We start from the raw sequence: 12,491 nt of genomic DNA, 5'->3' as shown, positions 1-12,491 counted from the left end.
GATCCGGGGGGGGCTTTCTAACGGGTTGTATCATGCATGAAAATATTCGGAGGGTCATCAATGCGATAGCATTGGGGAGGAAATGGGCGATCCCACTTATTTTGTCGATGCTGGACGCTGACAAAGCCTTTGATAGAGTCGACTGGGGATTCATTAGACTGACCTTGCAGCGATTTGGGTTCGGCCCTAACTTTACCACCTGGGCCATGGCCTGCTACGGTTCTCTATGGACCAGGATCTCCATCAGTGGCCGCTACTCATGCTATATCCCCATGCTCCGAGGGATTTGCCAGGGTTGCCCCCTTTCCCCCCATATCTTTGCACTAGTGATGGAACCCTTGACTGACTGTATTCAGGCTAACCCGCGAATCAGAGGCCTCTGGATCGCAGGTACTGAACATAAGGCTCCTCTATATGCCGATGATGTCCTCTTTATGTTAACGGATACTCAAACGTCACTTAGCGAGGCCATGGGACGTCTAGCCAAATTCAAAGCATCCTGGGGGTTCACGATCAACGTGGAGAAATCTAAGGGTCTAAATGTCACAGAGCCCCTGCACTGCCAGATTATACAGGATTTCTCCTTCCAATGGTGTGACCGCAAGCTGGATTATCTGGGGGTGGAATTGACTCCAGTGGTTATGGAATCCAACTTCGGGCTGCTATTTAGAGCTCTGACTGATGACTTGTCCCGCTGAGCCACTCAGGAGATCTCCTGGCTCGGCCAGACCACCACTGTTAAGATGAACATTCTCCTCAGATTAGTATACCTCACCTGGGTGCTCCCTGTTGCAGGTCCCAAGGCCCCTCCTCAGGCCCTTCACCAAAATGCCATGCGTTTCATATGGGGTGGTAGAAAGCCAAGAGGAAGTAAGCAGGTTCTCCATGTGGCCTGGGTCTTCCGATTCTCCCCAATTATGTGCTGGCGGCTAATATCTGTGGGTTGTTCTCATGGGCGGAGATCGAGGGGGCTCCGCTCTGGGTAAGCATGGAGCAAGCAGTAACAGAATTCCCCTTGACGACTCTCCCATACTTAGCCTCGGCAGATAGGTCCAGTGGGGGTTTGCTCCTATTCTCCACTAGGTTTATGCTCTCTTACTGGGACAGTGCGGTCCAGCGGAGTGAAGTCCCAAGGGGCCAGGGCCCTTTTTCTCCAGTGGTGGGCTACCCCATGTTCTGCCTGGGCTTGGAATGAGGAGCTTTTATTCGTAGTGGGAGGAGGGCGGCTTAAAGCATGTCGCGCAGCTATATCAGGAGTGTTGCCTGTTGAACTTCGTTGAATGCAAGAACAAATTCAGCCTTCCTGAGTCTGAACGCTTCAGGTACTGCCAACTACGCCACTGGATGTCCGACTCTAAGACCCGTGCAGTGGGAACACAAGCCCCCTGGACTTAGAACGGACCCTATAGGATGCCGCCACAGCCAAGACAGTCTTAAAGGCTTATAGATTACTCGACACCTGTGACTCTTCCCCCAGCACACGTAGATGGTCCGGTGGGAGAAGGATTTGGGATGCTCCATCTCTGAGGAGAACTGGGTACAAATCTGGAGGAGGGCGGCGACCTCCTCCCAATGTGTGACCAACAAAGAAAACTCATACAAGGTCCTGTACAGATGGTATATGCCCCCCACCCGCCTTCATGAATTCAATGGTACAATTTCCCCCCTCTGTTGGCGGGGGTGCAGGGAGGAGTGCCCCTTCATTCATATGTGGTGGGCCTGCCGTCTGGCTCGGTCCTTTTGGCGGGAAGTGGTAGTTCTTATAGCTGAGATCACGGGGTGGCTTTACCGATGGAACCGGGGACCATTCTCCTGGGGGGCCCGGTGGAGTCCATCTATCCAATGAGTAGTAACAGAGCCTCCCTGGTCTCTCACCTGTTGTTGGCTGCATAGCTTTGGCCAAATCCTGGAAATGCCCACAGGGCCCCTATGTGAACATATGGTGGTACATAACCTGGGAGGCAGCAGCGGCTGAGAAAATGGGGGCCCTGCTCCATAATGGGTATGCCCATTTGGCCCCCCCTGCATGAACCTTGCGAGAAGCACCCAGCACGAAAAGTTAAACCGCAAATGCTGCATCGCTTCCCCCTGACATAGGCTTCTTGCACCCACCGCCAGGGGTGCTGCTAGGTCTGCAAAAGATCCGAGGCTACGCTAACGTCAGGACTGTCGGGCCTCAGGGGTGGCTCGCCTCCTGCTTGTAGCTCCTGAGCTTCAATCCGGGGCCACAACCAAAAGACCCAGGGCTATAGCCCCCCTAGCCCTCCTAGGAATGCCTCTGCGCCACCGCTTCTGCTAAAGGAAGGGTCGATTTTAGAAGCCTGGTCCTCCAAAGTTAACTGATTCCACTGGCGACCTCTTCACGCTTTACATGCCCCCGTTATGCACTCCTCCTCGTAAGCACTGCAGTTTCATTGGTTTTCTTCTTTCTTGTTTTATTATAAATAACGGCTTTCAAAAAAAATATTGCAATTGGCCAATATTTAAAGCAAACATTACAGGTGGATTTTACGGTTCTCTCCTAAGGAATTTTCAGATGTATTGCGGCAGACGGTGTATCTTCTAAGAAAGTCAAACTAGGTGTTGTGACGCTGTAATGGTGACGGAACCAACATTAGAATTGAGTTGAGGAGCCATTTCTGTGTATTTGACTCCTCAGGCCCTGCACATTTAGCAAGAGTGGTGGCACGAGAATGCCAGGTCCAATAGGAAGACAGGCTCCTGGCCACGGTTCACACAGGCAGCAAAGGGATGCAAGTTGTGTAGCACCATGGGATTAGGCGCGGTATCTATGTCTAAGCAAGACGGCGCGCTTCATGGGATGGAAAGATATACAAAGTGTCTAATGAGGTGATGTTTCTGCACAAGGCACTTTACTGTACTCTCCACGAAGCGTGAGGAAGCAACTAGTGCACAGCTATTGCGATGCGTAGGCTGCACTGTGAGCTGTTTGCCACAACCCGAGATAAGTCCTTGCCTATACAGCTGGGTCTGTTGCTCATCCAGGACTTTGCTTATAGGCTCCGCACCCACCAGTAGCCATCTTCCCCTGAGGAAGTGCCCTACGTTAATCAACAGAGGTTAAGAGGGACGAATCCGTTTGTGTGTGTACTTTACAAGTGATAAGTAGTAGTTGGCATGTTTATGTGTATGTTTAATGCTTATAACTAAGCATAGACTACGCATAGTCCCTGCCCGCCCAGTTGCACACCCCACACTGCCTCCTGGCAATCTGTATTTGTAAACCTGCAGTCCCCTTACCTGCACTTTTGCACACCTGCTGTCTGCACTTACCCTTGCACTTGCCACCTGCTGGCCGCACTTCTTGTTATTGTTTTGATCCCATGTACAGCAGTGGCTCCCTCCCCTTTCCCCTGGCACTTTTCCCCTCCCGCCTCCCCTGCACTTGCACAATCTCAATATCACTGGGCCTAGTAAAATCAGTGTCTCTGTCCTCCCTCTGTTCCTCCTGCGCTGCCTCGTCGCGCCTTGAATCACTAGTTATAGGCGCGTTACAAATGCCTTATTATATCACACCACACATGTTCTGAGGTGCTGGTGAAAGGGTAATGCACCACACTGTGTGGCATGTTTCATTGTTCCTCGTTTCAGGCTGCAAAGGGGATCTTGCAATGATGTCTGCTGTTCAGGTCTGCTTTCACAATGAGGGTATCACTCAGCATTGCACCCTAAAACAACGTCTACGTGTGTATGATTCATTGTTACCATAGACACGAGAAATAGCGAAACTTGCAAGAGTGTTTTTGGCTCCTTTTACTGAACGATTCAAGTAATGTTTATACTTTTGTAATGAGGTGTCATAAATGAGGAGCTTTCTGGATGGGAGGAGTGTGTCGTTATATAAGCTATGTATTGTCTAGGGGTGGGCCCCCATGGGTGCCGCCCCCCCATGATGCTCACCTCAGAGTCTCTCTCCCTTGTAGTTTTTATTTGTATTTAGAAGAAACGTAGACCAGGCACACTAGTCAAAATGCGCTAGGACTTAAAGGTCACTTCGCTGAGGTTGGCAGGGGCTGGGGGAGGGGGCAGTTGACCCCCCTAGGAATTCCTGAGAAACGTAGGGACACTTGTTGGTGTTGCTGAAGCTTTTCTTGAAGCAGACCTGGCCTGCGACATTGGTCTGCAGGTGATTAGGAATGCAAGAACGTGTTGTTGAAGGATTTGGGGAAGTTTCCTTTGAGCTGTCTGCAGATAGGACTTCGTGGGAAGGGGTGCATTCTTAAGCACTTTGGCCCAATAGCATTGGCCACAACCTGGAGAATGTGAAACCCATTCGAGTTGGGTGTTTTACTTTGATATTTGGCAGCACTTATGGTTCCAGTTTATTAACTGTAATTTGGTTGGATTTCAGATGGACGTTTTGGAAATTGCTTTATGTTAGACAATGTGGCATGCATTTGGCCGCTAACCGCGTGCCAGTTGGCAAAATATTAGAAAACGTACATTTTTCTGCCAGGACACTACATTGAGTATGTAACTTTTCTGACAATTGTTCGTGGTGGTATCAAACACAAACTTTATTTATTAATAAAGAACATGTGGGTATGCATGGCACTTATTTGCCCATTAATCACTTGCCAGCTGTGGATAGGGACAGAAGATAGCAGTTTTCACCAAGACACAAACATGGGCAGGTGATTCCATTTTTTGCCCATATGTCTATACTCGACAACTGGGCAAAATAGCAGAAGATGAGAACATAGGACAATTCAACCAGCATGAAAAATGTTTAACAAATAATTTGCACACATATTTTGCATGCACAAAAAGGTCAATTGGAAGTTTTGAATCGTGGACAATTGGGCTTTCGTGATACTTATTTTCCCCCTTTCTATATATTTCTGCTAATTTCAAAGCGCATTCTGAATCCAGGATGCACATTGAAATGCACGGAAACACTGCCTCTCACCCCTGCCTTGTGCAATTGCGCAACAGGTGAGGGGGTGTGGGGCGGGCATTACAATGTGAAAATCTATCATGCGCGAGAGTCTGACCCTTACAGTTTAACCGTATTTTGGGACATGCTCTTTGAAAGTGGGTCTTTGGCCCCATCAGAAAAACACAGTGTGCAAATCTCCTTCCCTGCGGATTGATCAAATAATCACACTTCTGCCACCAGAGGTGATCATTATCATGAAAAGAGGCACATCCACAAATTGGGTGTTCAATGTATGGTATGCAGTCTTTATACCGAAACATTATATAGAGAAGGAACATATATCGAATATTTTTTTACGTGAAATGTATAGAGAATGCATTTAGGGGTGGTGTAAAGGGTTAAATATTTTTGGGAAACTGTTGGGGTGGGTTTTTAGGGGTCAGAAATGGGGGACTTGTGGGGGTTAAATGAAAATGATGGCAGGTATGTCGGAGGATCTTGTCCCCGAGCCAGTGCTGTGCACCAAGGACATTGGCTTTTACAGCGCAATCCCTGGGGCCCGCTCTGCCAATCTGCAGTAATTTCTGAGTCTGGAAATAGCTGATAATTGCTTTGTTTTCTCTGTTTTGCACATAGATGAAGAGGCGCCGCAGGTGCAGTTTGACACCCTGGAAAATACCACCGTGGCCAGGTGCGTCTCGACGGGATGGTACAAGAACCCGATCGTCACGTGGTCTGACCGCAGGGAGAACGACCTGACCGCCAACGCCACCGTGGAGATCCTGGAGGAGAGAAAGGATGGAGCCCACCGGGTCCTAACTGTCCTTCACTATCCAGTGAAGGCGCATGAGATCTACCACTGCCTGATCAGGGATGCCAAGAAGACCCGCCGCGCCAGAACCATATATAGGAAGCTAAGTGCGTTTCCGCAGGGTGTGGCGGGCAAGGGGGGCTTGGTAGAAAGGTAACTGCGATGCATGACAAAAGGCCATCAGTATTATAACAGCAGCGCAAACATACACGGTTATCATTTTTTGAAGTTGATTGTCACAATTCTCCAAAAGTAATGCAAATAAAAAATGTGTAGAGGGTGCACTTTTTGTGTTAGTTTGGGAAATGTGCAGACCAGCGTATTCACAAAGTTGACGTGTGCATTTCTGGCGCTAGTTGGGTGGCGGTGTAAACGGTGCACTGGCCAGCCTCTTGCCAACATTTCCAACAAGATCCCTCAGCCCCCACTTGGGTGCGGATATCGCATTTCATGATGACAGGTGCTTAAAGTGCCTGTTGCTGTGAAATGTTGGGAAAATAAAAACAAGTTTCTATGTATGGGGTTGCTGTTGGTGCTCTTGTTCAGAGAGGAATTGCCATAGCATTTCGGTGCTGGACTGCCCTTGTGGGCGGGACAAAGACTGATATGCAAATGGTTATTTCCCATCAGTGAAAGGTACAGTGAGCAAAAAGCGTGTGCTGCAAACTCTCATCTCAGAACAGGTTATCACGCCATGTTCTTTCTGGAGAGGAGCGCCTGCTACCTTTTTTGAAATATTTGTAAGGAACTTGGGGTTGGTCACCCTAAATTACCTGGGGGCAACCAGACGTGGACTCCCTGCTCACAGTGCTCAGAGAGGCGCAGCTTCACCTCACTGATGAGGCCCAACAAGGCTGAAACACGTGTATGGGGTTGCTGTTGGTACTCTTGTTCAGAGAGGAATTGCCATAGCATTTCGGTGCTGGACTGCCCTTGTGGGCGGGACAAAGACTGATATGCAAATGGTTATTTCCCATCAGTGAAAGGTACAGTGAGCAAAAAGCGTGTGCTGCAAACTCTCATCTCAGAACAGGTTATCACGCCATGTTCTTTCTGGAGAGGAGCGCCTGCTACCTTTTTTGAAGAGTTTGTGTTCATATTTGAAGGATAGAAATGCATGTGGGACAGAAGTGCCTCTTCCCGCTGCTGATCCATTTAAAGAAAAATGCATGACAGGGTCAGCGATAACCCTGCAGTGCACTGCACATCCCCCAATGAATCCAGGATGTCAGTTTCCACGCAGATACTGTTGCAACTGGTGACCTTCTGCTTCGGTTAAAGGCTACAATCTCCCACAGGGAATTCAGACTCCTGGGCAAAATCCATTGGGCAATGCTTAGCCCAATGAGGCGGGAGAGTCTGCCCCTTGTGTCAGTAAACAAAGTCAGCATAACAGTTGGGTATCCCCACGGCCATGTCAGCAACTCCATGGACAACAGGGGCCACTGGCAGGCCAGGTAGTCCTGCTAGGAATATTTTCTTGCAGGCCACGAGGGACATGCAGACGAAAAACTAAGGGTGTGTGCCAGCCAATCACCCACTAGGTGGCGCTGTTGTAACCAGGACATTCCAAGGAGGATTCCAAAATGAGGAGCATCAACGAGGTCAAATGATATAGTTTCTTGACGGTTCTTAGCACAAATTAGTGTCATGTATGGTGTGTTCCAGATTTTAGGCCCATAATTTAATTCCTTGCCTTCAATAGCACGAATCGGCTCAGGGTGATTTTGTTTTTGCCAGTGTCGGTACCATGAAAAGGTGGGGTAAGGTACTATCTATAAATATCCACATAGGCATAGCACCAAGAGAAGAGGCAGCTCTACCAGTTCTCTAGCCTCCAGTGATACGTGGGCGGGGATGTGCATGCAAGAGGCAGAAGCAGGCGCCTCATTTGAGGCTCCGGAAACAATGGGAACATATCCATGTGGTTCCATTCCTGGGAGAGTCAGCTCACTCCGCGACCCCTTAGTGGTTCGCTGGGGCATCCTCTTATGGAGTGCCCTGACCTTCAATAGTATAAACATAGAACACCCTTACTTCTCCTTTCTCTTTCGTCTTTGGGTCAAGGCCTTCGGAGATCTCCTTTTTGTCATGGGATCCGCTGTCCTTTCTGTTGTCCCAGACACTCTAAGATCTACGCCCTGTTTTCCCTGCAAAGTGAAAGAAGACATTCCTCTTCTTCCCGCACCCTTGATGGCCAGATAGGTGGTTGTCACTGTAGGAGGTACTGACCGGCCATCCTGGGGATCCTCTGCTTTTCTTCGGGACAAGAAGTCTCTGCTTCTAATTGATGAAACGTGCCTACATTTTTACATCTTTCTTTTGGACAGTCATCCAGAGAGGGAGACAGTAACCAAGGGATTTTGACATGGATGAGACCTTGTTATGAGGGGGCACTCGATAGAGCCCTGGAGAGGATTGTGATGCATTCTGTCCAAGGGTTGTTAGTTGCAATTGCATTTCTGAGCCGGGCAAGAATGCAGGAGATATGCGGGCGGCAGCTTGGTTGATTCTACACACCTTTGCGAGACACTAATTTATGAATTCAGGCATTGGAAGAGCTGTAGTGCATCATATCATTGGCTGAGATTTCTCTCCTGTGTTGGAAGAGCTGTAGTGCATCATATCATTGGCTGAGATTTCTCCCCTGTGTTGGAAGAGCTGTAGTGCATCATATCATTGGATGAGATTTCTCTCCTGTGTTGGAAGAGCTGTAGTGGATCATATCATTGGCTGAGATTTCTCTCCTGTTGGAAGAGCTGTAGTGGATCATATCATTGGCTGAGATTTCTCTCCTGTGTTGGAAGAGCTGTAGTGCATCATATCATTGGCTGAGATTTCTCTCCTGTGTTGGAAGAGCTGTAGTGCATCATATCATTGGCTGAGATTTCTCTCCTGTGTTGGAAGAGCTGTAGTGCATCATATCATTGGCTGAGATTTCTCTCCTGTGTTGGAAGAGCTGTAGTGCATCATATCATTGGCTGAGATTTCTCTCCTGTGTTGGAAGAGCTGTAGTGCATCATATCATTGGCTGAGATTTCTCTCCTGTGTTGGAAGAGCTGTAGTGCATCATATCATTGGCTGAGATTTCTCTCCTGTGTTGGAAGAGCTGTAGTGCATCATATCATTGGCTGAGATTTCTCTCCTGTGTTGGAAGAGCTGTAGTGCATCATATCATTGGCTGAGATTTCTCTACTGTGTTGGAAGAGCTGTAGTGCATCATATCATTGGCTGAGATTTCTCCCCTGTGTTGGAAGAGCTGTAGTGCATCATATCATTGGATGAGAGTTCTCTCCTGTGTTGGAAGAGCTGTAGTGGATCATATAATTGGCTGAGATTTCTCTCGTGTTGGAAGAGCTGTAGTGGATCATATCATTGGTTGAGATTTCTCTCCTGTGTTGGAAGAGCTGTAGTGCATCATATCATTGGATGAGATTTCTCTCCTGTGTTGGAAGAGCTGTAGTGCATCATATCATTGGCTGATATTTCTCTCCTGTGTTGGAAGAGCTATAGTGCATCATATCATTGGCTGAGATTTCTCTCCTGTGTTGGAAGAGCTGTAGTGCATCATATCATTGGTTGATATTTCTCTCCTGTGTTAATTGTCCTGGTGCATTCGAGTCCACTTGATCCTAGATTTGTAGCTATTGCTGGATAAATCTTTGAAAGTTAAGGTATCTGCAGAAGATATATCCATTAGAAGAGCACGGTTCTTCTAATAATGGGTAACGATGGTTCTTATGGATAAGTTGCCTCCTCTGCAGATTTCTTATCTGCTTCCCCATCTCCTCTCAGCCACCTCAGAATGCTCTCAGGGCAACTGCGGCTTGAAATATACGGGGACGTGTCGGCATCAGGGCCGGTGGTGCTACTTCGGATGAAGGCCACGAGCAGGCCCTTGCCGCACCTTGAATATGGCAGGCGCAACTCAACAAATTGCAAGCGAGATTCTCCTCAGGACCCAGGATGGCTGCTTTCTCACAAGAAGGGTCCCCTGCTAGTCTCTCCCTCACAGGCTTCCCTGCTGCTGCCTTTGCTGTTTCTTTGGTCTCCCTTTATACACCTGCAGCCACTTGATAGGTTGCAGGTGTGGACTCTCAATCGGTTTTGCCTGAGTATAGTTAAAAGGAAATGCCTGACCTTTAAAGCACTCTGCAGGCATCTTCCTCATCCCAGTACTAGAGTGGTGAAATGAGGTTTTAGTGTTCATTACTCTTAGTCCCCTCTTCCTTGTCCCAGTACTGTCTGAGGTAAAATGTGGGGAAATAAGGGGAGAGGTTTTACAATAGCATATAAAGGCCGGGGGAAGGTTATGTTGGTCTTCAATAGGGAAAGGGGGATACCATGTCTCACCTGTGGGCACCCCATTCCCAATCCCCAAGGACCCTCCACCCAGGCGATGCTCCCTCGCTTCTCCACTCCCAGGGTCAGGATCCAAAAGCGATGGCCTTTCTCTGGCCACCTGAGGAGAGTAGCCAGGGGGAGTAGTAGTGAGGATACCCTCATGTTCCTCACACCACCCTTGCCCTCCCCACTCCCCTTTTCACTGCTTCCCTCACTGTGTTGTTTCCCCTTTGATTGTAAAGTACTCAAATGCTTCCCGAAGTTAAGACCATGCTCAATAAATACGATAATAATAGTAGCTCTGTCTATGGGCCTAGTATTGGTACTTTGCCAATGTTTCCGAATTCATATGTTTGTTCTTGCTTCAGTAATTTTGAGGCAAAACTACAAGGCTGGACTGCATTACTGAGAAGAAACAAACTGCTTTGAAATGCCTTCATCATGAGACAGTAAGTCTGCACAGGGGCCTAAAACTTAGCCCTCTGCCAATGTTCCCAAATTCGAATTTTTTGACTAGTTCAATATTGTGGGGGCTGAAATAAGCCATTTTTAAAAACCTATTTTTAGTACTGTATTTTTCATTTTCATGGGTACACCCTTAGGGGGCACTATAACATATTTTCACCAGGTATCCATTCATCGTTCTTTCTGCTGGAGAATCACTGAGTTTATCATGATGTGCCAAGTTTTGGCACAGTGCAAAACACCAGCCTGTGCCACCCTTCGTATTTCTTTGGCCAGGGATAAGTGGATCGATCAAAGCAAGAGGGCGGAAGAGAGAAGAGCTGCAGGGGGGTTTGAAATATTTCACCTGTATTTTTATCCATAGCCATAGACTGTTTTTAGGTTGTTTTTGGTAATTGCCCTTAGAAGCCATGGACTTTTGACGGTGTTGTTTAGCCCTTTCTCTGTAATGGGTTTTACAGGGATTGGTATAACCTCACCTGTCCCCTGACTTGCCAATCTTGACAGCACTACGGGAAGTATAATTTTAAGTGTTACCGTACCACAATGTCTACACAATGTCTACACAATGTCTACACAATGTCTACACACACATTGCTGGTGGTTTGCAGGGTTCTTCAACACTTAAGAAGAGAATGAGAGAAGAGTAGGGTGCTAGGACTACAAGCAACCACACTGATGGAAATATTTCCAACTGCCTATTATTTGACCATATACTATTTTTAATGCTCATAAATTATCTCGACAAGAAAAAAAATACATAAATGCAAAACACAAGAGTGAGAGCATTCTTAATGCGTTTCTATTTAAGAGTACAAATGACACTCTATTGCAGGCTTAGGTAGTTGCTGGTTCAGTGATAAAACGGTGTAGGGAAGATATTAATTACATTGAATGTTTATCAAATACTCAAAGGTGGTTAGACTTTGTTCTTTGATACCAATCTAGAGGTAGGCCCACAACAATATTGCAGTCCAATAATAAGCCTGTTAATGACCAGAGGTAGTGGTTTCTCTTGTACAGAGAACCAACTCTCCTAGACCCTTGCGCTGAGTCCAGCACAATTCTCTACCGCAAAACCTGCCACAGCCCCGTGTGGGCATATCGACTGCCCTAGGGGTGGAGGTTAGGCTCTGATTGCTGTGACCCCACAAGTGCTCAGGGGTTCCACATATCTGACAGCGATAGAAAAGAGACAGACAGTCTCGCACAGAAAGAACATTGAAAGGTTTCAACCAACTGAGCGCTGTCATTTCCATGGCATCAGCTTTGCGTATCTTGGTTGCTTTTCCTAGAAGAAACTCGCATTTAAATAAGAAAAAACATAGATGCAAAAGTGCCACCCTACAGGTGTGGACAGACACAAAGGTTCCACAGCAGGAGCGGCGGGAGATGCAGGCACACAATTCGTCTATCTGATCATTGTGGAGTGTAGATCAGACTTTGTTATCACACACCGACCTCGGGATCGGCAGATCCCTAATTTAAGGCATCTCATGTCCCATTCCTGCACTCCAAGCCCTCCCTTCTGATGCAAGGTGTTTCCACACCCGAGGAGTTACAGGAAATGTGATGTAGAAACGGCAATGGTATGCGACTGTGTGTGCTTGCTGGTGACGGGAGGGTGGGGGACATAGCCCGTGCATCCTCTACTCCTCATTAAAGAGCGTGCAGGAAAGAATCCTGCAGCTGCCGCACACTCGACAGATGAAGGGCATTTTCTGGTCAACAGGGCCAGTCTTGTGCCACCTAGGGTTTGCCTGGCTTCTGTGTCTGCCAGCTTTCAGAAGTGTTTTCGACATGTTGTGTGGAACGGGGGAGAGTGGAGGAGTGGAGATGCTCCAGGCTGGACTGTTTGGCCGTGCATGGTCCATTCCCTTGGCAAGATCGGGGATTAACTGTGCCCGGACTGCTCGGCATGGAGATGGCATGGCCAAAGGAACTGGTAGAATGGACGTGGAAAGGAGTAGA

At 47.8% G+C, this 12,491-nt stretch overlaps 1 protein-coding gene across 1 annotated transcript in view; it reads left to right on the top strand.

Moving 5' to 3' along the window:
• LOC138525687 (butyrophilin subfamily 2 member A2-like) overlaps window positions 1-12,491 on the top strand; it is a 130,191-nt gene that overhangs the window by 114,489 nt on the left and 3,211 nt on the right. The window contains exon 4 of the mRNA XM_069635770.1: window positions 5,537-5,818. Within this exon, the coding sequence (XP_069491871.1) occupies window positions 5,537-5,818 (282 nt within the window). The remainder of the gene's footprint in view (window positions 1-5,536; window positions 5,819-12,491) is intronic.

Source organism: Ambystoma mexicanum, chromosome 7p (assembly GCF_040938575.1).
Source record: "Ambystoma mexicanum isolate Mex_15411 chromosome 7p, UKY_AmexF1_1, whole genome shotgun sequence".
Taxonomy (NCBI): domain Eukaryota; kingdom Metazoa; phylum Chordata; class Amphibia; order Caudata; family Ambystomatidae; genus Ambystoma; species Ambystoma mexicanum.
Note: the sequence above shows the minus strand (reverse complement) of the source record. Positions and strands in the feature narration are given on the sequence as shown.